At 45.5% G+C, this 24,822-nt stretch overlaps 1 protein-coding gene across 2 annotated transcripts; it reads right to left on the bottom strand.

Moving 5' to 3' along the window:
• Window positions 1-8,209: 8,209 nt before the first annotated feature.
• Window positions 8,210-23,527, bottom strand: nhsl1a (NHS-like 1a). Of its 2 annotated transcripts, XM_085449895.1 has the most exons (9): window positions 23,312-23,527; window positions 21,200-21,307; window positions 19,282-19,427; window positions 18,671-18,745; window positions 18,212-18,446; window positions 16,947-17,431; window positions 12,223-16,228; window positions 11,424-11,511; window positions 8,210-10,315 (listed from the first exon to the last, which is right to left on the bottom strand). In XM_085449895.1, exons 1-9 carry the CDS (start codon window positions 23,367-23,369, stop codon window positions 9,628-9,630), a joined length of 5,889 nt encoding a protein of 1,962 aa, XP_085306021.1. In that variant the 5' UTR covers window positions 23,370-23,527; the 3' UTR covers window positions 8,210-9,627. The 2 variants fall into 2 exon arrangements, with proteins under 2 accessions (XP_085306021.1, XP_085306020.1); XM_085449894.1 differs by lacking the exon at window positions 18,671-18,745 and having other exon boundaries at window positions 23,312-23,526.
• Window positions 23,528-24,822: the final 1,295 nt, after the last annotated feature.

Below are 24,822 nucleotides of genomic sequence, written 5' to 3'. Positions count from 1 at the left end.
TTTCGTCTATTTAATTTTTTGTCTGTACTGTAAGCCCACTCTTTGTATGGTATGTGTTTTATTTTACATGTCTTTCTGTCTTTCAGTTATGCCCACATATATCTGTTTGGTTTTGTTGATTCATTTGATATGCCACCTACCTGCTATGGACTGCAGCTGAAAATTAGCTCTGCTGAATCTGTTGTTTGCCAAAAGGGGAAGAATGGCATTGATGCAGTCTTATTATTTGAAAAAAATGTTGACAGGAACCAAAGGTGTACATGTCTGTTTTAGTTGATCAAATGCTTGCAGCTGCATAGGATACACAGGTGCACATCCAAGTGAGAGTAGTATTGTGCTATTGATGGCACAGTGTCAGCCGGCTGTGATCAGCTGATCACGGGGCCGGGGTTAAAAGAGAGACGCCACCCACCTGTTCGCCGCTCAGACATCAGTCTCTTCGTGTCAGGAGCTCCGAAACTCTGCCGACGTCAGTCTCCGCCTGATTCAGCAACCGTGAGTGACAATCCCTTTCAATCCTTTTTCTCTTCCCGGCTCCGCTCGCTCTCTGTCTGTAACGACAGTTCCGAAGCCACGCTTCGTGCACTGATCATTACTAGAATAACTGCATGTCTGCTCCAAACCCACCGCTAGCCTTCGCCGCGCTTGGGTCTAGCCAGCACGCCACACGGGCACGCCGAATTACTGTGTGTGATCCGCCCGACCGTGACAGGATGTCTGAGCCGCATATAGACCCAGCGGAATTCGAACGGCTGAAAGCCGAAGTATTATATCTTCGCGGTGTGGTGGATCGGATGAGCACAAAGATGGAGTCTCTCACCGAAACTGTCCTCCAGCTTTCCTCTTCCGTCACCTCGCTGCAACGTCAGCCAGCGCCGGTGAGCGCTGAGCCCCGGATCGGACTACCAGATAAGTGGAACGGAGTAGACGGCCGGCCTGATGGGTTGTTCGCCACCTTAGACATGATGTTTGAATGTCAACCCACTAAATACGCCACTGCCCGTGCAAAAGTGGCGATGCTAACCTCTCTCTTGTCTGGCCAGGCTCAGGAATGGGCCGCGGCTCTCTACAACAATAAATCTGCAGCGTGTAATGACTATGCTCTGTTTGTGGAGGAGTTAAAAAAGACTTTCGTTCCCCCCAGCAGTGAAGTGGAAGTGGAGTCACAGCTGCTTCATTTACGCCAGGGCAGCCGACCAGTCTGTTACTTCGCCTCCCAATTCCGCACCCTGGCTGCTAAGCTTCAATGGGGAGATGCTTCTCTGCGCTCCATCTTTCTAGAGGGACTGGCTGATTACATCAGAGACGAGATGGCCGGCCGTGAGGCCCCAAAGACCTTGGATGAGGCCGTGGACCTTGCCCTGAAGATCGACCAACGTGTGATGTCGCGGCCTCACCATGCCCCTCGGGCCTTAAAACCCTTCCAGCCTCAGCGGACCACGTCGTCGCGACCTCCTCCCCCCTCTGATGGAGCCACGGCTAGCCCAAGCAGCACATCCAGCGAGGAGCCCATGCAGCTGGGTGGACTCCCCAAAGAGGAGAAAGAGAGACGCTGGCGTGAGGGCCTCTGCGCCTACTGTGGATCAGCTCGACACCGTCGTCCCCAGTGCCCGCTACGGCCGGGAAACGACGACGCCAGGTAGACTGCGGGGGTGTCCCACCTGGCCCTTCCCACTCCTCCGATCCCTCTCGTTTTCTGTTACCGGTCACATTTCACCTGAAACACCAACAGCTCTCATCCGAAGCCCTCCTGGACACCGGAGCTGCCGAGAACTTCATCGACCAAAAACTAGCCTCTCGGCTTCGCATCCCATTGACTTCCGTCGACCGATTTCTCCCGGTGACCTCAGTAGACGGGCGACCACTCCAACCCTACCCGGTCCAGTTCCAGACCCAGCCAGTCCGCATGTCTGTCGGGGATCATCAGGAGGAGATCCGGTTTCTAGTAGTCTCGGCCTCTTCCTCTCCTCTCATCCTCGGATACCCCTGGTTCCGTCGACATGACCCCCACGTCTCCTGGTCTTCCTGCCAGATCCTGGACTGGGGTCCCCGGTGTTCACGCCGCTGCCTTCTCTTCCGGACTGGACAGGACTCAAAGTCAGAAGAGGCGTCACCCCCGGAGCCCATCGATCTGGATAGGATCCCTCCGGCTTACCATGACCTGTCCGAGGTCTTCAGTAAGAGGCGAGCCTCTGCTCTCCCTCCTCATCGCTCCTACGACATGGCCATCGAGCTCCTCCCGGGAGCAGTCCCTCCTCGTGGTCGCCTGTTCTCGCTGTCAACCGCAGAGAACAAAGCCATGGAGGAGTACGTCGCTGAGGCTCTCCAACAGGGCTTCATTCGCCCTTCTACCTCCCCTGCAGCTGCGGGGTTCTTCTTTGTAAAGAAGAAAGACGGCGGGCTTCGCCCCTGTATAGACTACCGAGGCTTGAATAAAATCACTGTTAAGAACCGCCATCCTCTTCCTCTGCTATCCACCGCGCTCGATTCCCTCTCCCAGGCCTGCATCTTCACCAAACTAGACCTACGCAGCGCTTACAATTTGGTGCGGATTAGAGAAGGGGACGAATGGAAGACGGCCTTCATCACCCCTAACGGGCACTGGGAGTATCTGGTGATGCCCTTCGGCCTCTGCAACAGCCCTGCTGTCTTCCAACACCTGATCAACGATGTCTTGCGGGACATGCTGGGCCGGTGGGTGTTTGCCTATCTGGATGACATCCTGATCTACTCCCGCACCGAAGTGGACCATATTCGCCATGTGCGGGCCGTGCTAAGCAGGCTGCTCGAGTACCAGCTGTTCTGCAAACTGGAAAAGTGTGCCTTCCATCAACGGTCCACTACCTTCCTGGGCTTCACCATCTCCTCCAATGGCCTGACCATGGACCCGCAAAAGCTCCAAGCCGTGACCCAGTGGCCTCAGCCCTCCAGCCTTAAGCAGCTACAGAGCTTCCTGGGCTTTGCCAATTTTTATCGGCGCTTTATCCGCAATTTCAGCACCATTGTCGTGCCACTGACATCCCTCACTAAACCAGCTAACCTGCCCAGGCCCTTCTGCCTCCCCCCTGGTGCGAAACAGGCATTCCGAGACCTTATCCGTCGGTTTGCTACAGCTCCCGTCCTGCTCCACCCTGATCCTGCCGGAGATTTTGTGGTGGAGGTGGATGCCTCCGATGTTGGCGCTGGCGCCGTCCTCTCTCAACATGGCCCAGATGGAAAACTTCACCCGTGCTGCTATTTTTCAAGGAAATTCTCTGACACGCAGCGACGGTATGGTGTCGGCGACCGGGAACTCCTGGCCATCAAGTGGGCCTTGGAAGAATGGCGGCATTGGCTCCTGGGAGCGAAAGAACCATTTCTGATCTGGACTGATCACCAGAACCTGATCCATATTCGTTCTGCCAAGCAGCTCAACCCAAGGCAGGCCCGTTGGGCCTTATTCTTCGAACCGTACAACTTCCACCTCGCCTACCGCCCTGGCTCCAAGAACACCAAGGCAGACGCCCTCTCCAGGCAGTTCGCCCAGGACGACTTCACGTCAGACCCTGGACCTATCCTACCGTCTCATTGTTTCGCTGCCCCCCTTCGGTGGCCCTTGGAGGACTCTATCCGGGATGCCCTGACCGCCGAACCGCCTCCGCCGGAGACCCCAGCTGGGAGGCTCTATGTGCCATCCCGGTGCCGTCAGGAGGCCTTGCTCTGGGCTCACTCCTCCCCGCTCTCTGGTCACCCAGGGCCCGACAGAACCCTCCAGCTCCTCCGTCGTGCCTTCTGGTGGCCCTCCATGACTCGGGACGTCCGTGACTTCGTTTCCGCCTGTGACACCTGTGCTCGGGCCAAGTCCTCCACCCAGCCGCCCGCTGGCGACCTTCACCCTCTCCCGGTGCCGAGACGTCCCTGGTCCCATGTCGGCCTTGACTTTGTTACCCATCTGTGGACGGTCTTGACACCATCCTCACCTTTGTGGACCGGTTTTCTAAGGCGGTGCACCTGGTCGCCCTGGCCGGCCTCCCCTCCGCCAAACGGACGGCCGAGCTCCTCCTGGACCATGTCGTCCGGCTTCACGGATTCCCCAAGGACATAGTCTCCGATCGGGGGCCACAGTTCACCGCCAGGTTCTGGAAGGCCTTCTGCCGCCTGATTGGAGCGTCTCCCAGCCTCTCGTCCGGCTATCACCCTCAGACCAATGGGCAGGTTGAACGGACCAATCAACAGTTGGGGCGCTTCTTACGGTGCTTCGTCTCCGCCCAACCGTCGCTATGGCCTCGTTACCTGGTGTGGGCTGAGTTGTCTCATAACCTTCACATCTCTTCCGCCACCGGTCTCTCGCCCTTTGAGGTCTGTCATGGATTTCAACCTCCTATCTTCAGCCATCAGGAAGCGGAGGTCGACATGCCGGCTGCTGAACGGATGGTCCGCCGCTGTCGCCAGGCCTGGATCAAGGCGTGGGCTGCCATTTCCCGGGCCAACGCTCTGTACACCCGGCAGCATCACCGCCGCCACCGCCCGGGTCACCCCTTCCGGCCGGGGGACCGCGTCTGGCTCTCCACAAAGCACCTACGGCTGCGCAGTGAGTCCAAGAAGCTCGCTCCCCGGTTCGTCGGCCCGTACGAAGTCACTGCCCGGCTCAACCCCATGGCTTACCATCTCCGGCTTCTGCCCGCCATGAAGGTCCATCCGGTTTTCCACGTCTCGCAGCTTAAGCGGCACGTCGCTTCCCCACTGGCGCCCCCCTCCCGGGCCCCGCCCCCGCCCAGGATCGTCGATGGGGGTCCTGTCTACACTGTCCGTCGGATCTTGGACTCCCGTCCCCGGGGCCGGGGGGTCCAGTATTTGGTGGACTGGGCTGGCTACGGCCCTGATGAGCGCTCCTGGGTGCCGTCCCGCTTCATCTTGGATCCTTCCCTCATCTTGGATTTCCGTCGCCGCCGTCCTGGCCCGTCGGGTGCCGGTCCTCGGGGGGGGGGTCCTGTCAGCCGGTGATCGGCTGTGATCAGCTGATCACGGGGCCGGGGTTAAAAGAGAGACGCCACCCACCTGTTCGCCGCTCAGACATCAGTCTCTTCGTGTCAGGAGCTCCGAAACTCTGCCGACGTCAGTCTCCGCCTGATTCAGCAACCGTGAGTGACAATCCCTTTCAATCCTTTTTCTCTTCCCGGCTCCGCTCGCTCTCTGTCTGTAACGACAGTTCCGAAGCCACGCTTCGTGCACTGATCATTACTAGAATAACTGCGTGTCTGCTCCAAACCCACCGCTAGCCTTCGCCGCGCTTGGGTCTAGCCAGCACGCCACACGGGCACGCCGAATTACTGTGTGTGATCCGCCCGACCGTGACACACAGAGAGTGAACCACTCAAGACCTAAAGTAAATAACGGTTTACTTTTTTATTAATTTTGTTACACAGTAGCTGTCAACAGGTTCTGGAGTACCACAGTGTGTCAAACCTGCCATACTTTGATTTTACTGTTAGTAAAAGATAGATTTGCCATTTAAAATGACCAAAGCTAAAAAAGGCATACCATTTTAGTTTCCCACAACAAAATCCCAGATTCAGACGCCAAATTAAAAAACCTATTACCTCCAGCCAGGTGACCCCTCTATGACCCTCCATCAAACCTACCCAAGTTGGATGAGGCTCTGCCCTGTGCTGCTCTGTCTTGCAGTTCTTGAGCAATTTCTAGCTGGTTTTGGTGGTGCTGACGAGCCCTCTCCAAGTCCTGAACCGAACAAAAATAATGCATTTTTATCAGACTGTGATTCATTATTTCGTAGTTATTTGTTTTTCAGTTAACTACACCTTTATAGTTATATACCAACCTGCATGCATCGGGCAGCGTGCCCCAGACCAGCATATGCCCTCATCTCAATTGCTCTGTCGACCAGCTCTTGGGCCAGGAGATGAAAAATAAATAAATAAATAAATAAATAAATAAATAAATAAATAAATAAATAAATAAATAAATAAAATGCCTCGTGTCTTTCTTCTTCAAGTAGGGAGGCAAGAAACGTAATAATAGTAATAACCGTTTCATTTTCTGTTTTTGTCTTTCCTCAAGGAAAGACAAAAAAAGCTGCAGCATCATTCTGATAATACAGATATTTATTTGTCTAGCTGCTGCATCTGACCTTGTCCATGCAAAAACACACAGCTTCTAGCACTGTGACGAACAAATTATCTGTTCTTTCTCATATCTGATTTACAACAATCTGACAGGGTGGGTGATCTATTGGTAACAGCTCAGATTCATAAGAAAAGCATAGGGCAGCCTGTCCTCACCATCTGGGGCATCAAATTTTGCCCTTTTGTCAAAGCCTCCATTATCTCAAATTTAAGTGCAGGGAACCCAAGTGACGCACTGGGTTGTAGTAATAATGAGACGGGTCTGTAACTCATAGGTCATAAAAAAACTAAGATTGTGAATGACTCCACACTGTCAATTTAAAAAACAGCAAATAAGGGTCGTATTTCATATGTTAAGTAATGCCCTACCCCAAGTCACCATCTTTTCCTTCCTTTCACCATCTGGTAAGGTTTAGGCTTAAGCCCCAAACTTTACCAGCAAGTGAAAGTAAAAAAGAAAGTGGGAACAAAAAAAGCAAAGCAAGCATAAAGGTCCTATAAGGACGGGAACTATGCTCTACTGACAAACCACACCTCCAACCCTCCAATCTTCATGTGACTTGTCATTTTTTAAAGGTGTGCCATTATCTCTCAGAAACCAATATTCCCACAGCCCACAGCCAGCGGCAATGATGGCAAGAATCAAACATCATCTGACAGAACTGGAGCATTCGATGCCCTAGGATGAAAATGTTTTGGTTTAAGCAGAGACCTAAAACTTCTTTCATAACTCCTTAAAACCACTCCTTGGCTCTTGAAACCTTATTTAAAACCTGAGATGTGTCCTACATCTTGGAACCTGTTGACACTTTTCCTTAAATAACCTCCCAAACTCCTTTAAGTAACTTTCAAACAAGGATCACAGATCCAAAAACATCGGGAACACCTCAAGAATCCCTCAGAAATCTTCAACTGACTTCGTTAATAAATCCTGAGACTTCTTCAAGAAATTTTAAAACATTCTAACAAACTCCATTACAGGCATCTGGAGCAAGACCACTAACAAATCACTTATAACACAAAAAAGCTACATTTGATACCACTTTGAGAGATATTTGGACATGTTCACCAAGCTCTAAACACACCTGAGAAGTATTTAAACTTCTTCAGGACTCTTAATCATCTTTTAATCCCCTTTAGATGTGATAAAAAAAAAATCACCTTAAACCAGGGGTGTCAAACTTATCTTACAATGCATCCCACTTTGATCTTAAGCGGGCGAGACCAGTGAAACCTCCTTTCTGTCAGTGTCTGTTTTTCTTCATGGTGAAAAAAAAGCTGCTGTGACAAAAATAGGAATCTGTCCACACAGCTCTCTGGATTTAATATGAAATACATGTGTAAAATTACGGAAAAAGCTATCATGGCCCAGACTGTCCAGTTTTTTTTATTTGTTTTTAGGTTTAGTCATAAAAAAACAGAAATGTCTATCATAGAAAGGGAAAAACAGACACTTTTCCTATACTCACAAAGTTACAGAGGTTTTATTAGAGACACAATTAAGTGTTTTGCTATTTGGCATAATGTGTGAAATTTCTTTGGTAACCCCCCCCCCCCAAAAAAACAAAAAAACAAAAAAAACAAAACAGGGCTGACAACACTTTACACAATGGTAGAACAAGTCACAGATTCAGAAATCAATTTGTCCTTTATTGCTTCCATTTCTACATTCACCTTTTTACATACATTTCCATTTCTTTCAGTTCTACCTTTTTGCTGCTTTTCTACACATTCAGTTCTCCATTTCATCCCGATCATCACTTTAACCTAAGACTTCTTTTCTCACAGTGCTTTCCTCATTTATTTCAGTTTCCCAAGTAAATTCATTCATTTTATGGTTAATATAGTAAATCTCAACCTCTTATGTCCACACAGAGAGAAGATAAGATTATGTTTCTAAATACAAAGTCTCCACCCTAAAAAGTTACTTCTGATAGTTTGCAGTCGTATTAGCTGCTACCCATGGAAGTTTGCATCCATTGCTGAAAAAAACAAGGATTTTTTCAATCCATAAGTCGAAATTTAAGGTCATCATCTCAAGATTGAAAGTTTCACTGACTAACTCAAACTTCTGAGAAAATGAACTTGGAATTAAGCCAAAATTTTGAGATTTTGTTTGTATTTTGTTTTTGTCAGTCATGGAAACAAGCTTCCATAGATGCCTACCATGAGATAAACAAATCTGATTTGAGGGTGAAAACTGAATGTGAGTGTTGTATGACTCATTAAGCTGGAGGCTGAAAATGCTAACAAAATAGAAACAAAGATTCAGCTGCAAAAGTCACACAAACAAGAAAACATGATAAGAGAGAAAAATGAATTTAGGGATATTTACAGAAAAGGACCATCTCTATTCCTTATTAGTTACAGTCTCAGTGAATGCAGCTGGTCATAATGTAGAAAACCAGACTTTTAAACGATTATACTGAAACAAACATCAAAACACAAGCCATTACAACATTTACACTAATGCTTAAATTTGGAGACGCATTAGCCCAGCCCAGTTACTTAGGTGATAATAATAAACCCCAGTAAATAGTTTGAATCGGCTGATTTAAGCGTCAGTATCGAACATTTATTTTGCTGAAAGCATTGTGATATTACTTTTCTATTGAAGAAAAAAAACAATGCTTAATTGATTTTGTTTTCCCCAATATTTTGACCTAATTGATTTACATGATTTTTAACTTCATGATTAACTGCAACCACAAAAACATTTCTTGAGTACAAAATACAAAATTCAGGAACATTTTCTTAATGTGATAAATTAATTTGTTTTTGGATCACTTTTTTTGTGTAAACTAATTTTTAATATTATACTGGCTCCCCTCCACAACGTCCATGATGTGGGTCTAGATGGATCTTCATCTAGTTGTTGATATTTTCTTAACAACATCAAGATTGTAGCTCCCATGTATTTCAGTTTGATTTGTGTGTGATATGAATATGATGTGAAAAGTCAGTCCTTTACACAATTCCTGGATCCACATGAGGAATCACCTCCGGCAGAGCATATCCAATTCAACACAGATGTGTATATTCTAGAAGTTGCTGAAATTGACTGTTTCAGAATATTTAAAGTGTGATCTCAAGAAAACAAAATTCTCATGTGTAGAACAAACACGGGTTACTTGGCGAATATAAAGTGCAGAAGACAGAAGAACGTGAATTTATCAATGTCAAAGAAACTTAGTGTCACTGACGTTGGAAAACATATAACTAGTGTGGTTTAAAAGGAAATAAAAAGCGAAGAAACTGTTGGAGTGAAACTCTTATGTCATCGCAACAAGCTTCTTTTCTTGAAACCATTAATATTGTACACATCCTTTTAAGGTGACTGATGTAGTTAATTAGGAAGTGTGCTTTAGTGCATTCAATTAAATGCTTCAGGTGAGTTTCAGCTGAGTCAGCTGAGACTTTGCCACACATTCATGACCACATCCAATTTTTCTGTGGTGTCTAACATCCATCTGCTCCCAGCTACATCAGCAAGCTTTCTTGTCCATCAAGCAGTCTCAACCAGTGTCAGACTGGATTCTCCATCAGCTCCCGATGACTCGTTGAAATCCTCTTCATCTTCCTCCTCATCTTCCCCTTCAAAGATTGCAGTCATGGGGGCTGCAACAAGGCGGCAGCGGGCGGCAAAGCGGCGGCTAGCCGAGCAGGGAGGAGTGAGGGAGCGAGGGCGCGTGGAGGAGGATGACAGGAAGAAGAAGGGAGAGGAGGAAGAAGATGAGAAGAAGAGGTTATTATGTGGCAGATCCTGTTGCCTCCATTCCAACATCATGGAGAAGCTCTGAGCACATGGAGATCTGGGAGGTTGCTGAACATTAAGAGTCAGGTGGGCAGTGATGTCATGTGTTTCTCCAGTTTGGAGGGAGCTTGTGGAGTTTACTTGGTCTGAGGATATGTGAGGTGGTGGTGCACCATGAAGGTCAGCTGCTGCAGTGGGAGAAACAACTTTCCGAAGTCGCTCAACTGCTGAGATTCGAGATGAAGAATCAGGTCGACTGCCCTTCCTCAGCAGGAGAGCCTTAAAGCTCTCACTTCTTGCTGACCTTTGACTCTTGAGTGCTGCAGGTCGCATTAGCTGGTCAGTGGGAGTCACCGGAGGGGAGGGGGAGGAGGAGGAGCTCGAGACACGATGTTTGTCTTCTTCTAGATCCCTTCTTCCAAGCATCTTCCTCTTGGACCTGACAGAAATGTGACAGAAAACAGTGAACAATAGTAACTGTATATTTAGAAGCTACATGCACTGAATTACATGGCCACAAGAGAGTTGCTCTATTTTAAAAGTTTCTAGTTAACATCAAGAGGCAACTTCTAGAAATCTGAAAAAATCTAATAGACAACAAAGACATAGGTTCCTAAGAATATGTTTAATATATACATAAACAATGACATGACAGGAATGGAAGGGAACTTGGATTGAAGCACTTTTGTTTCTCAAGTATAGGAGAAGCTAATTAGCTGGGGGATCAAAGAACAAGTAGACGAAGTAGATATCTTACATTTAGTGTCTGAGGAAGAACAGGTTGCGAGTTTACCAGTGATTATGTTTTTGACTACATTATCTTGGTATCTGTCGGGAGGTTTGAACCTACTTGTGGCTTTGAGAACCAGACAATGTCTGGAGATAGTTTTGTACCCTCTACTGTGTGTCGTACTGCTTGATGTTATCATACCTTTGTTTCCTTACCTCCCCAGCAGGAAAGATGTATTTTCCTGTCAGTGGCTTACATTCCCAAACTGACTTTCTCGGTCTGTAATTATTGTGTATACATGAATACCAATGATCCCTGACTCCTCCAGTCTACATGCCAAAGTATCCTTGGGCAAGATACTGAATGCCAAATAACTTTTGATGCATCCATCTGAGTGTGAATGGGTGTGCTTGAAGGCATAGAACAAAGTACTGAATGAATGTGTTTGTGAATGGGTCACTGAGGCTTGTGGATAAAAGTGATTTGAGTGCTCAGTTAGAATAGAGAAACACTATATACGTACTACTACTAAATCTCTGGATTCTTTGACAGCTACAACTTATTCCTATTTGGGGCAACAGGGAATAAGGAAGAACTAGTTTCTATGTATAATAGGAGAATAATAATGACACTACACACTTAGTGACTAATTAAAGGCTTTACCTGTAGACAAACCCCAACTACCAGGGCATTCATGCTGTCCCTTCCCATACAGCACTGCTCCATAGAGTAAGAGGTAGAATTCAAACCAACAAGTGAGGATGTGGTTTAAAGGATTTTACAGAACAAGTGCATAGTATACATTTTGTGTTCCCACCTGTGAATGATGGTGAATAGATCCTCTGTGGTTCGCGGACAACCAGAGATGAACATCTGATCTGCTGAAATGCTGCCAAACACATCAGCTGGGAAGGAAAGGACAGTGAAAAAAAACTGAACTTCAATTGTTCATTTAACAGTTCAGTTGAACTGAAATTGAAATGATGAAGAATACAATAATAATAATGGATTGCATTTATATAGCGCTTTTCGAGAACCTCAAAGCACTGTACAATTCCATTATCCATTCACTCTCACATTCACACACTGGTGGAGGCAAGCTACAGTTGTAGCCACAGCTGCCCTGGGGCAGACTGAATACAAGAGCAAGAATAATTATTTATTTATTATTTATTTTCCAATAATAATTATTAAAGATACCTGTATGCTCCGAAGATGACATTCACAGACATGATACTGCGGTATATAAGTTCCTATGTATGTAAGTTCCTATTGAGCTGTAGTCTGACTGAACCACATGCTGTACCTTATCTGCATATTTTTGTCTACTCTCACAGCTTGTTTGGGCAGGAAACTTGGCCCACTTTGCTTCACACCTGCACAAACAAAAGCTCTGCCTACATTTACTGAATGACTACTAAGGCAGATACTGGGGACAGCTAATACAGAAAATGCTTACTTAGTTTCACCAAGGACTCCATAAATTATATATTTGAGCATTTGGTGAACAATAAACAGGGATCTATAAATATTAGCTGCTATAATGCATAATAGGCTCACCACAATCTGAATTGGATAGGTTAAGAAGCAGGATCTGTGGTCTTGATAGAACTTACCATCCTGGGGACTGCTAGCCTCCTTTGATTTTTCTCCTCCTCTCAGAGCTCCGGGCTCGTCTTGTTTTTCACCTGGCTCTTGTATGAGAAGATCTGGTAGTGACAGTTCACCCCGCAGGCTGTCAGTGGACAGTACGCTGCTGAGAGAGTACCTGCTCTGACCAATCAAACTGAAGGAGCTTTCAGAGTCACTTGTGTCTTGGTCCCAAACTTTAGTAACTTTCATCTTCTGGCTTATTTGGATTGTCCTGTCTTTTCTTACATCTCTCTCATCTCCAGATGAGGATGAAGAGGATGATGAGGATGATGAGGATGATGAAGATGATGGGGAGGGTTCCATTTTTGCTGAGATCATTAGCAGCTGCCTGCCTGGCCTTTTCTTCTTCTTTTTCCTTCCTTTGTCTTTTTTCTTTGTGGTGGATGACATCATCATCATCCTTGCCATGTTAATCCTTCTCTCTTCCAAACTTTCCTTAATATCTTCCTCTTCATCTTCAGCTAGTGATGACCTCATCATTCTCCTCTGAAATGATGTATCATCTTGATAAAGTTTTGTTTTGATAGCACCACAACTGGGGTGTGTTACTTCAGTTTGGGTGCCCTCAGTCCATGTGGAAGTAGTTCCTTGGCCCTTTGAGTTCCCTAATGTGCTACGGGTAGCCATTCCCATGATCCTTGAGGAGGCGCAGGTTCTATACATTTCCATGGCTCCTAGGGAGTAGTTGGTCTTTAAGGTATCCAAGGTTTCATTCAAAGTGTTTCGAGCCATTGTGGTCCCGGTGCCTATGGTTTTCAAGGTGCTACTGCTAGCTGTGATGCACAGACTCTGTGAAGCACCTCCAGTCCCAGAGGTCCCCATGGAAGCCCCTCCTGTAATTTTAGATGGAAAGAGTGGTTTGGTTGTTTTGGGTGAGGTCAGTGAGAGATCTGGTCTCTTGTGCAAAATTGGTGTTTTTGTCCGTTGAGGGGAGCTGGCAGGTGAGTGCATGGTGATATTGGCAGATGTTGTGTTAATTGGGTATACAGGTGTCACTGAGTTATCACTGGTGGACACCAAGTGCTTTGGTGAAGGGGGACTATGGATCACATGTTTGTGTAAAGGTGTGCAGAAAGAATCATCAGGAAACTGTGACTGGCTGTTGAACCCTGGAGAAAATGCTGTACTTTGTCCATTGCTCCTCACCACATTGAGTTCTCGTGTGGCGTTGGGGGATGTTGTGAGACCCAGAATGCAAAGATCAGGCTTCTTTGGTGGAACTGGCTTCTCTGGAGAGCAGATCTTTCTTGGGCTACTTGGCTTCAAGTCCCTGTTACAGTGTTTAATATCAACATTCTTCAAATCTCCATCAGCAGCACAGAGTGACTGCATTTGTGATTTTTTCTTGTCATTTTGCTCGACTTCCTCTTTGCTCTCTAACAGCATTTTTCTGCATTCTCTTTGAATCTCTGCAAGTTCTTTGAGCTTAGCATCTGTTAGCACTGTTCCTATAATGTTTCGTTGGAAAGACGTAGGTTGACTTATTGTGCTGACATGGTTATTGTCAGTTTCATAAGACATTTTCACCCATGGACTCTCAGAACTGGAGATTTCATTGTTAGCTAGTGTAGCATACATGTCTGAATCTTTCTTTTTCTGTTCACTGGACTGTCTGCATTGAGGAGTGCCACCATTCCTCAGCTGAAGCCCAAGACTTCTCTTGCTAGCAGTGTTATGAATAATGCTTTGTGAGCTTTGAAGATTGTTGAAATCTGATTCATCTGCCAAAAGCTCTGTTTTTGTTTGTTTGAAGAAATCATCATCTGATTCATGTTTAGGTTGTTTCATTTCAGCATTGTCTGGGCTGTGAAGGCTAGCATTATCCAAGGATGCACTAGCTGTATTATTGTCATTGTTTGCAACATAACAGATATCGTTTTCTGATCCTTGTTCCGCTAGGTTAACACTGGTGTTGGAAACAAGGTTTCCTTTAGTCAAGTCAGCCAAGTAGTGTTGAGCTTCTTTGATTGGTAGATCCTGGTTACCATGGTTACCAACAGACAACAAAGCGCCATCATCAGTAGATGTACCATTGGCTGGCAGGACTTCCTGGTTCTTAATAGAGCGGAGTTTGACGTCCTGCAGAGCTTGAGCAGTTACCAGAGGGCAGGGGTGTGCTTTGCCATATTTGTGTGGAAACGCGTCTGGGCTTGGTCGGGAGAAGACAGAGGCAAAAGGTGTGGGGACAGTAGACAAAGGAGGGAGAGGGGGAGGTGGTGGTGGTGGAGGGAGGTCAGCAATTGGCATGTCTGGGAGTTCTGAACATGGGGGAGGAGGGGGAGAAGTTGGGGGAGGAGGGAAGTTGGTGGAAGATGACACTGTAAATACCAGATCATGATGGGAAGTCTGCCTGACAGCGTAGGCGTAGGGGGGAGGAGGAGGCCGGGAGAAGGGAGGTAGAGGAGAAGGCCTGGCAAGGGATAATGGTGGGAGAGGAGGCGGTGGAGGGGGCAGAGGAAGGGATGATGGTGAAGGAAGAGGAACAAGAGAAAGTTTAGTGAAAGAACAAGGAGCAGGTGAGCAGGACTGCAGTGGAGGAGGAGGGGGAGGAGGAAGAGTTTCATGAATGGGAGAGCAGGAAAGTGAAAGCAAAGAAGACTCGAGAAGAGGAGGCCGAGGTGGTGGGGCAGGAAGATTAATATGTTTGGCAGAGGAGTCTGAGGAGGTGCAGGAGGAGAGGGAAGAGGTTGAAGAAAATGAGGATGAAAGGGATGAGAAAAGTGAAGACTTCCTCTCTGGCACTGGTGGCTTTGGTCTGCCTTCACCTCGAGACCTTGTCCTAGGCAGGGAGGATGCGACAGGGGAGAGGGGGAAGGAGGTAAAGCAGGAAGAGGAGAAAGGTGAGGTTGGGGGGAGGGAGAAAGCTCCAGGACTTGTTGTGAGAGGGGAGGATGGGATGAGGGGTGAAGACACTGGCGTGCCAGGAGTTGGAGTGTTAGACTGACTAGAGTACCCACTGGAGGGCGAAGCAAGTCGCTGAAGCCCAGGCACAGAAGAGGAAGCTGGAGGTTGGTGATTGAGAGTAAAAGTCAGACCTTCCTCCTCTGAACCTGGAGACCCAGGGCTGAGGTGAGTTGGTTCGAGGTTGGAAGGAGGAGAGTCAGAAGAGGTTGATGCCTGGCAGTCTGGGTTTAGAGGCTCAAAGGTTGAAACTGTACCACAGTTAAGCCCACTTTGGCGTCTTTTGGTGCTACTTCGGGGCACCCAGGGATCCTGAAAGTTCTGGGGAGATGACGCAGGTGTGTGCTGCATGGTGCGTTCCAGGCGGGGACCGCGCTCCACCTTGGGACTAGAAGAAGAACGCGAAGATTTGCTACGACCTGGCCGTCGCCTCAATGAATCAGAACGCAATGGTGGAGGAGGTGGACGCTTGGACTTGCGAAGGGAGATGCTGCGGGTGACAGAACGAGAGTAGCAGGAGGATGTGCTTGACTTCCTTTTCTCACGGTTTAGCGAGGGAGAGGACATCTTCACTGAACGCAAGGAGCTGCTATCAGTGCAAGAAGGGGAGGACCGACCAGAAGAGAGAAGTGGATCGAAGTTCCAACCTTCATCAGAAACACATCTCATTTCCTGGGAAATTCCACTGTGGACACTGGAGGTTGGAGAGAGGGTTTTGTAGCTCCATCTCTCTCCAGTCAAGGAACAACCATCTGAGAAACACTGGGTGTCCTGCTTTGTGGTTGTCAGGTCATCCTCTGCTGGGTAATGAAACTGAGTCTCTGAATCAGTGATAGGGGAAGAAGGAAGAGAGCCGGGGGAAGAAAGGGCCTCATTATTGGGCTTATCACTGGGGGAAGCCCACTCTGATTGTAGGGCACAACTAGAGGTTGCAGGGACAGATGATATAATAGGTGAGGAGGGAACGGAATTAAAGGAGGAGGAAGGAGACTGTGGCATTACTCTGGCAGTGGGGTCAAAGGGCAGCAGAGGGTGAAGATCACTGGGGAATCCCTGTAGATCCTGTGACTGGAAAAGAAAACAGGAATAAAAAAGAGAAAAATTATTTAAAATGTGCTCCAGGCATTTCTAATTTAGCATAACTTGGTTTCCTCAAAAAGCCAGTATAGTAAATTTAGTGTGAAAATCCAAAGTATCTGATGCTCTTCTATTGCTTTGATATTTCTCTTCTACCCAGCCGACAGTGAGCAACAGTAACTTAAAAATTTAGAAAGGTCAACAAATGAAAGGCTCTGAGCCCATGACATACTCTCAGCATCTGTAGGACATTCTGTTCATTGGGGACATGTTTGAAGTCTAATAATAATGGATTGGATTTATATAGCGCTTTTCAAGGCACCCAAAGCGCTTTTCAATGCCACTATTCATTCACTCTCACACACTGGTGGAAGCAGCTACAGTTGTAGCCACAGCTGCCCTGGGGCAGACTGACAGAAGCAAGGCTGCCATATCGTGCCATCGGCCCCTCTGGCCAACAACAGTAGGCGGTAGGGTAAAGTGTCTTGCCCAAGGACACAACGACCAGGACAGAGAGCCCGGGGATCGAACCGGCGACCTTCCGGTTACAGATACGCTTCCCAACCCCCTGAGCCACGGTCGCCCCACAAGTTCTGAACTGTCTTCCCTCTGGCCTATGTTGGCTGACATTAGCATGCCAGTCATCTGGAAACTCCTTCAATTTATGCTTTGACTTTATTAGTGTAATAATAACTTCTGATTAATTTACCTGGTAGCAAGATGAGGAGGTGCTGAGAGTCCTGCAGGATACACTGTTACAGCTGGCCTCGGAGTTCAGGGAGGAGTTGGTTGCTGGACGGGGGAGGGTGTGGCTCTCCAAGGATGGTGAGCAGCAGGAGCCGGAATGGCAACCAATATGTGGGGAAGAGGTAAGGGAGGCCATGAGGCTGGACATTCCCTCTCCTTTAGGGGCTCGGATTCTCCTTGTTGACAGCTGCTCCTCTTTTCTTAGATCTCCCTTTTCCTCCACCTCCATGTTCCTCTGCTGATGAGGAGAGGTACATTCAGATGCAGGTCGACCCACAGTGGAGAACTGACCAGGAAGAACGTCAGAGATAGATGGTGACTTCGGGAGGGCATTATCTGGTATCCCAGTAACTGTCTTGCGTCGGCTCAATTTCCGGGGTCGTCGGTTTAGTGAGTCAGCATTGGAAAGTGTTCTTCGAAAACTGGCTTGGCGATCAAAACTCTCACCTTAAGTGTGAACACATACAAAAAGGTAACAGTCAAGACATGAGAAACCAAGTCGCTACTCCGAATCCAAGTTTAGCCTATGAGTCCTGCTGTAGTTTACTTAAACCTCACATCATATCCTAACTCTGATGTTTCCCGTTAGTTACTTAGAGTCCTGATAAAATCATATGTCCCTTTAAGGTCTTCAAGATAAGCTTCTGTTGAAAGAAAAAATCTCAGTTCCAAGTAAGATCTAAAGCTATAGTGGATAGTTATACAGTTATTTAACAAAAGTTAATCAAGTTTCTGTGAGAGCAGAATCCAGATGAAAATGGAGGCAATGTACCTCCGATTTCAACTCCTGGTCCAGAGTTAATTCTGAAAAGGCTAAAGGTAATTTACCAAGTCCCAAGATTTGGGTGAGTTAAATTGAAGTAAAGCCTCAAGCCTAAGAAGAACTTCAAGTTGGATTTGGGTCTCATTAGATTACTCTAACTTATATTTCAAATCTGAGTCCTATCCAGACTCCAGATTTTAAGATTTAAGGCATGAATCAAGATGACAAAAGCTTTCTGGTCTGCTCTAAATTAGAAGAACTCCCTATGAAGACCAAACTGATTTGAGCCTGAGAAAAATTTAAAGGTAAATCTCGAGTTTATGTCTCAGTCTATTTTTGAAACCAGATGCAAGTAGAAATTCAGTGTAGACAATATGGCAGAAATAAATTTAAAGTTTTAGATGAGTTTCAATAGTAAGTTCAGAGTCCTTACAAACAGAATCTGGATCTGAGTCCAGCTGTACCTGTTACATTAATAGGAACAATATCTGCTGCGACTGCTTCGGCCTGCTGCCTCATCCTCTCCTCCGGCGTTGGAAGTCGAGGGTGCGGTTCCACATCCATTTCGACTTTTGGCTCATATGTTTGCTCATCATCATCCCAACAGGAGGTGAGATGGACGGGATTCAGGACCAGTGGTGTCAGGGGTCGCCTGTTGTTCAAGATGAACATCTCATCTTCCTCTGAGGATGTTGTGGACTGACAAAGAAAAGAGGCAGAAATTAACAGTTTGGTCTACAAATTGAGTTTTGATACAGTTAAATCTAGTCCAGCAGCGTTGGGGTCTAATCTAGCCTGGAAGGGTCAAATTAAGACTTTGTCGACTGTTAGGGTAAAAAGCCTGTTTGGGTGTAACTGAGATGCTGCCCTACTTTAATTTTATCTAATCTAATGTACTACAGACATGTTTATTCCATGTTTACCTTTCTTCTCCAAACTGAAAACTTGAAACAAACTGAAAAGCAAGACTTAGAGAAAAAGTCCAAGACTCTGGACCTCTGAGGAGGGTTGAGAACATGAGGGAAGGATCAAGGGATGAGAAAAACAATTAAAGGAAAGGTTAATCATTGAGTATAACAAATAGATGGCAGAAGATGTGTCAGTGCTTCAGTTTGACCAGCAGATGGAAATAAAACACAAAGATTCTGCACTGATTGCACAAACAGAAAAAGATCCAGAACACACCAAACCAAATGTCTGTAGTTTTAAATCAGGAAACTGGATTGAAAAATAAACAATGAACATATATAAAACTCCAGGCTCCTTTAAATATATGGGGAAACAAAGGGATTCTTGTCCTTTAAGAAGCCGTTGTCTTGTATTTTACAGTGTGGCAATAAAAATAGCTTGAAAAATTACCAATAACAATTATTCTTTTATTCTTTCAGATGTAATGGTGAGCATGCTGGGCTGATATAATTGAGTTCCCGGGCCATGAGTAAGAGACACCGAACTGGTAGCGCTGGTGTCATTGTCTTCAGCTCCATTAATATATATCACTACATCTGTATAAACATCTTCACATGTTTCTCACCATCTTCCTGCTTTTGTCCCTCCACCCTCGTCGTGCGGTTCCGTCTGATTGGTTGATGCTGGAGAAGGGAGGAAGGGTGGGGCTGGGGGGGTGGGGCTGAGAACCACTTGGGATGCTGCAGCCATGCTGAGTCAGCCCATTACATGCTACAAACACACCATGATGATAGAAAATAGTGAGTTGAGTACATGAGAATGATTGTGGACTGTGTGAGCTTTGCTGCAGTGATCAGCTGAGATCAGCAGGAGAGCTCAGCCTTCGTCATTTATGCTTTCTCACAGTGACATGTGGCACTGCAGCTGCTGCGAAGCTGCAGAGCGTGCTGCATGCAGACCCCTGCAGCACTCTGCAGTCTGCTCACAGGCTGCTGTCACCTCTAAGCTTAATTACTTCTCTGATAAGCATCAAAGAACCAGGATTTATGGCCTCAAGCGAAGGAAACTGATCATTTATAAAGCTTAAGTACTTCATTGAAAATTTATGGAATCAAACACAGTGTAAAAGGCCTTTATTGCTCAGCAGCTATAAAAACAGACAGGAGGCTGTTTATCAGGACTGATGGCTGATTGAGAATATACTGCAGATTTCAGAGACATAAACATTTAAAGAGCAAATGATGAGGATCTCTTTGAACAGGCAGCTGCTTTTGCAGTCTTTCCTGGCAGACTTGTTGGTGTAAACACCCAAACAATGTTAGCCTTAGCGACATGACAGTGTTATAAACAGTTAGTGATCTGCCACTGCAGTGAGGAAGACTGTGAGTTTTCCACCTTCAGCCCATAAAGAACAATATCAAGAGTGGAGAAGAGTACGTATTCTTTCAGCAGCAATTCTGTGAGTGTGTCAGGTCATAAGGTCACTGTCTGCTGGCATCTGTCAGCCAATGCTAATCCTACAGGACACACACACACTTAGGACTCGAGGTTTGTGTGTAACAGACTTCTGAGGCTCTGGGGGTTCACACACTTCTTGAACTTGACCCAAAATAATTTTCAATTTTCTTTTTTAATTATTTTACACAATATATAATATGACATAAGGAAGACAACAAATAGGGAAAAACACATTTATTATTTATTCATTAATTTACTGTAAAAATTTAACTTAAATATTTTCAATTTGTTTAAATACTTATAATCTACTTATTGATCAAAAATCTTTTCCACCTGGGTCTACATCCAAGAATGGATACAGATACAATCCATTAACTCACGCTGTGAATGTTTTCTGAAGCAGACGTCATTTAGCCTGACCAGATGCTCCATGTCATTCATATGTCCGACTTCCTGCCCTCCTCATCTGCTCTGTGCGGCTTGAAAGGACTTATAATTAACTTGGATTGCAGAGCCACTTCAGAGATGCTTCTACAATGTGGAGCAGTGGTTTTAGTGTTTTCAGTCATTTCTACCGCAGCCGCATTGCAGTTTCTCCTCATGGGACTCAGGTATTATTGATCGAGTTTATACACAGACTTCTTTAAGTGAACTTCTCAGTTCACAAAACAGTCTGATTGCTGTTCTGGACTCAGGTTCAAAGCTGCACCCTGTCTGTTCACTTCTTCTTCCTAATTTAATCCAGGCTCTCTAAATATTTGAGTTAATGAAGGTTCTCTCCCCCTCTCTGTAACCAGAGCTGGTAATTCTTGATGTCAGTAAACATTTTTTTTCATTGGTTTATGGTCTCAATAGCTACTTTTAAGTCTTATTGAAGATAACATGGCGTTCCTTTTGGAAAGTATGGTTCCATTAGAGTGAGACAGGACCAGAAATCAGGGAAGGATTTAAAGTGTGGCTACTTATTTTCATCTAGAGACTTTCTCAAGTCTCTTAGCATTACTCTAAATGTGTTTCCCCACAGATCCAGTTAATCTCACATTTTTGTAAGGTTAACTGATGAAACACTAAAGTACCACTCTCACCTCGCAGGTCATCAGCACTGCCTGATCGCCTTTTGCCAGGGATGAAGCGCAGACCCTGCTGAGGCTTCTGGGTAGTGTAGTGAACAGACCACTTACTGTCCCCGTCCCCTGCAGCACAAACAAAGACAGAGAGAGAGAGAGGGAGAATGAGTCAACTTTCTGGATTTTAATCTTGTTTCAGCAAATCTTTTCACACTCAGAGGAGCAGTGATGATGAGAGCTGCTGCACTCAGCACTATTCAAGGTGACCTCCACATCACAGGGCTTTTATTGTGAAAGAGCTGCAGATTGACTGTCTGTGGTATTCAGTGGACAGATGTATGGACAGATGTGGAGCTTGAGTCTCAGCCTTCTGCATTCTGCAATGTATGTCAGGACCAAAAACACCTCTTATAATACAAAGTAGGAATTTCTTACAATAACTTATGAATGATTTTGTTTTTCTGCACTGACAGCGTTTTTTGTTTTGTTTTAGTCATTCATCTCATCCTAATAATATTCAAAAAACAAGAGAGAAAAGATAATTTGTTCCCATTAATCAATCACATCTCTCTTTAACCGCATGATCCAAGTCATCACTGATGAGTGATGGCCGATTGTTTATGTTCTGTTGTCATATTTTTTGTTGTCATTCAAAAGACAAGTAAATAAACACCATTACATTTTAATCAAGAAAAGGTTATTTTATTTTTTCTTCTGAACACAGCTTTAGAGGTTTAAACCAAACAATGGAAACAAACATTACGGGGACTGAAATGGCGATGCAGGAAGCTCCTGAGATCCTTGAAGGAATGCCAAAGTCCTTGAGAAATATGAAAGATTATTTAAGATGTAAATATGGTCCTTGAGATTTTGTGTGTTTTGGTGGGTTCTTTAGAACAAGCATGCAGAGGCTGAAATATGAAAATACACGCAGTGGTCCGATAAATACTTTAGACAGTTCCAGAAGTGTCAGAAGGTATTTTGGGTTTTCCAGAAGCATCAGTGGTGCTTGAAGTTCTAAAACATTAGAGATTCGATATAAGGCTTGCGGGGTTTTCACTGGCTCTGAAAAAGAAGATGCAATTCTTCTAGGAAGGCTTAAACAGTCTTTACGGGGTCCAAGTAATCCTCAAGGAGGTCTGACAAGTTGTGACAGTTTTTAAGAAGGGACCACAGGTGTTTGAGAAGATTTAGGGAGTCCTGTGGCAGGTTCTTGAGGAGGTTTTTTATGTTAGAAGGAGGCCCTTGATGAAGCCATAAGAGAATTACAGGAACCACCAAGGAGAATGATAAAGAGACCATCCTGATTCTTGAGGTGCTTCTGCTGGTCCTTGATATGAACCTGAAGAAGCTTGGTAGTTCTTAATTGGGTCCCAGAAGTTCTTGGTAGGTAGTGGTCCTTGACCAGGCAGTAGACGTCTGTGGCAGATTCAGTGGGTCATTGCAAATGTTCCAGTGATTCAAGCAGCTCTTGTATGTTGAGGACATAATAAATGTCCACACTGATCATCAAAAAGATACTATGGTTGCTTAATTATTTTTTCCAATTGTCGTTGAGAAATAACACAGGTCTGTAAAGAGATTTAAATTGTTCTTGAGGGCATTCTAGAGGTCACTACGAGGTTATAAAGCTCTGAATAACTTTTCCGAGAGTCCATGTGGAGATTCCAGGGGTCCACAAGTCCTGACAAAAGCCTTTAAATAAGCTTATATTGTTCTTGAAGAGTTTCTGGGGGTTACTGGTTAAAGGGTTAAAACCTTGAGAAGACATCCTAAGGGTCCTTGTGGGGATTCCAGGACCCCTTGAGAACACAAATGCCAAAAAAGTCTTTAAATGATCCCTAAATTGGGTTCTTGAAGTCAGTAAGATTATTACAAGGCATTTAAAGACAGTCCTGGAGACCTTGAATAGGGTCTCTAATGTTTTAGACTATAGTTACAGGTAATATAAACTCACATTTCAAATGCTCATTAAACTGCTGATCTAAACTACGTTTGACATGATTTTTACATGCACCTGAGAGCCAATCAGGGGGTGGTATCTATGAGGTCATCTTTAGAGAGCTATAACTCACTCTACCTGTACAGCTCAAAGGTAAATCAATCCCTCGCCAATACAGCGGCACTCACCTCTGGTCTTACTGAGATATCTGAGGACAGATTTGATTGCCGTTCCGATCAGAACCATAACGACGCCACACACTCGTTTAGACACACACACCGACACACACACTCCTGAGGCTGCAGCAAACAGAAAGAGAGCGGGCGAGCAGCAGCAGTAATGCAGCTCGACTCGCTGCAATGCTACTCTCCTCCCACTCCTCTCTCTCTTATTCTCTTTTTATGTCACTCGCTCCCCCCTCTTTCTTCTTTTCTTTTCTCCACACACACACACACCGTTGGCAGGAAGCCAGTACACGTGTGTGTCCTTCATGTGTGTCGCCAGGTGATGAAGGTTACCCGCAAATACCGCATTATCACAACGACACATGAAACATGATGCTTTGTAGATGAAGAGAGATGAAGAAACAGAATTCAAAGTGTGTCCGCGCCTCTGATGTATCCCTGTTCATCTTTTATTCTCTGTGTTCTCATGTTTCTATCTTTGTGAGGTCCAAAGAGAGTGAGGACATGCTGTCAAAGTGTGGACATCAGCCTTGACATCAGCATCTGAGGGATAAAATGAGGAAAAATGCCAAAAAAAAAAACAAAAAACAAAAACACCAAAAAACCTTCAGGGTATAACAGGTGCTAATGCACAAAGAGATAACCGCATCCAGTATTTGAATAGATGCAGGTGGTGCATATTTCATGTTTTTACAGTCAGATCTGTATATATTTTTAACAATAACCTTTCAAAAGAATGATATAAATACAGCAGAATACAATTTTCTTATTCATCCATCCATCCATCCATCAATCCATCCATCCATCCATCCATCAATCCATCCATCCGTCTTGTGGTGCTTTTCTGAATGTGGGGCAACAGTCTATGTAGAAAAGCCCAGATCTCCTTCTAACCAGCCTGCCATCCAGGTCTTCTGGAGTGACGGCACGGTATTCTGAGCTAGCTTTACAAGAGACACTAAATCTCTCTGGGATGACCAAGCTCCTCATCCTATTTCTAGCAGAAAGCCCAGACAGCCTGAGAAGGAAATAATTTCCTTGCTTATATCTGTGATCCCATTCCTTTGGTCACTGACCACAGTTCATAGCCATAGGTGGGGATGGGAAGGTAGATGTAGTAACTCTAGAGCTTCGCTTTCATACTCAGCTCTCTCGTCACCGCAATAGACTGTAAAAACATCTGCATCACTGCTGCATCAATCCATCTGTAGTCTATTACTCCTTCCTGGCCTCGATTATGAACCAGACCCCAAAATAACTCCACCATTTAGTGCAGAAGCCATTCCCAGCCTTGAATCGCCCCACCACACTTTTCTGACTGAGAACCATGACATCATGGAGACTTGTTTTTTAAAATTTGTAACATATTGTTAAAAATGCCTACTTGTCTTAGTAGATGTGTTTAGTGGACATAGCAGGGGTAACTTGTACACTCCTGAAGGTTTTATTAATCCTTAATAAATATCCACAGGTTTTGGGCTACATACCATATATTGCCATGAAGATGGTGTCTT

The sequence above is a fragment of the Copadichromis virginalis genome, linkage group LG23, assembly GCF_057382275.1.
Source record: "Copadichromis virginalis isolate Kocher_CV1m ecotype Utaka linkage group LG23, C_Virginalis_male_GT1.1, whole genome shotgun sequence".
NCBI classification, from domain to species: Eukaryota; Metazoa; Chordata; class Actinopteri; order Cichliformes; family Cichlidae; genus Copadichromis; species Copadichromis virginalis.
This window is presented reverse-complemented; position numbering and strand designations above follow the sequence as displayed.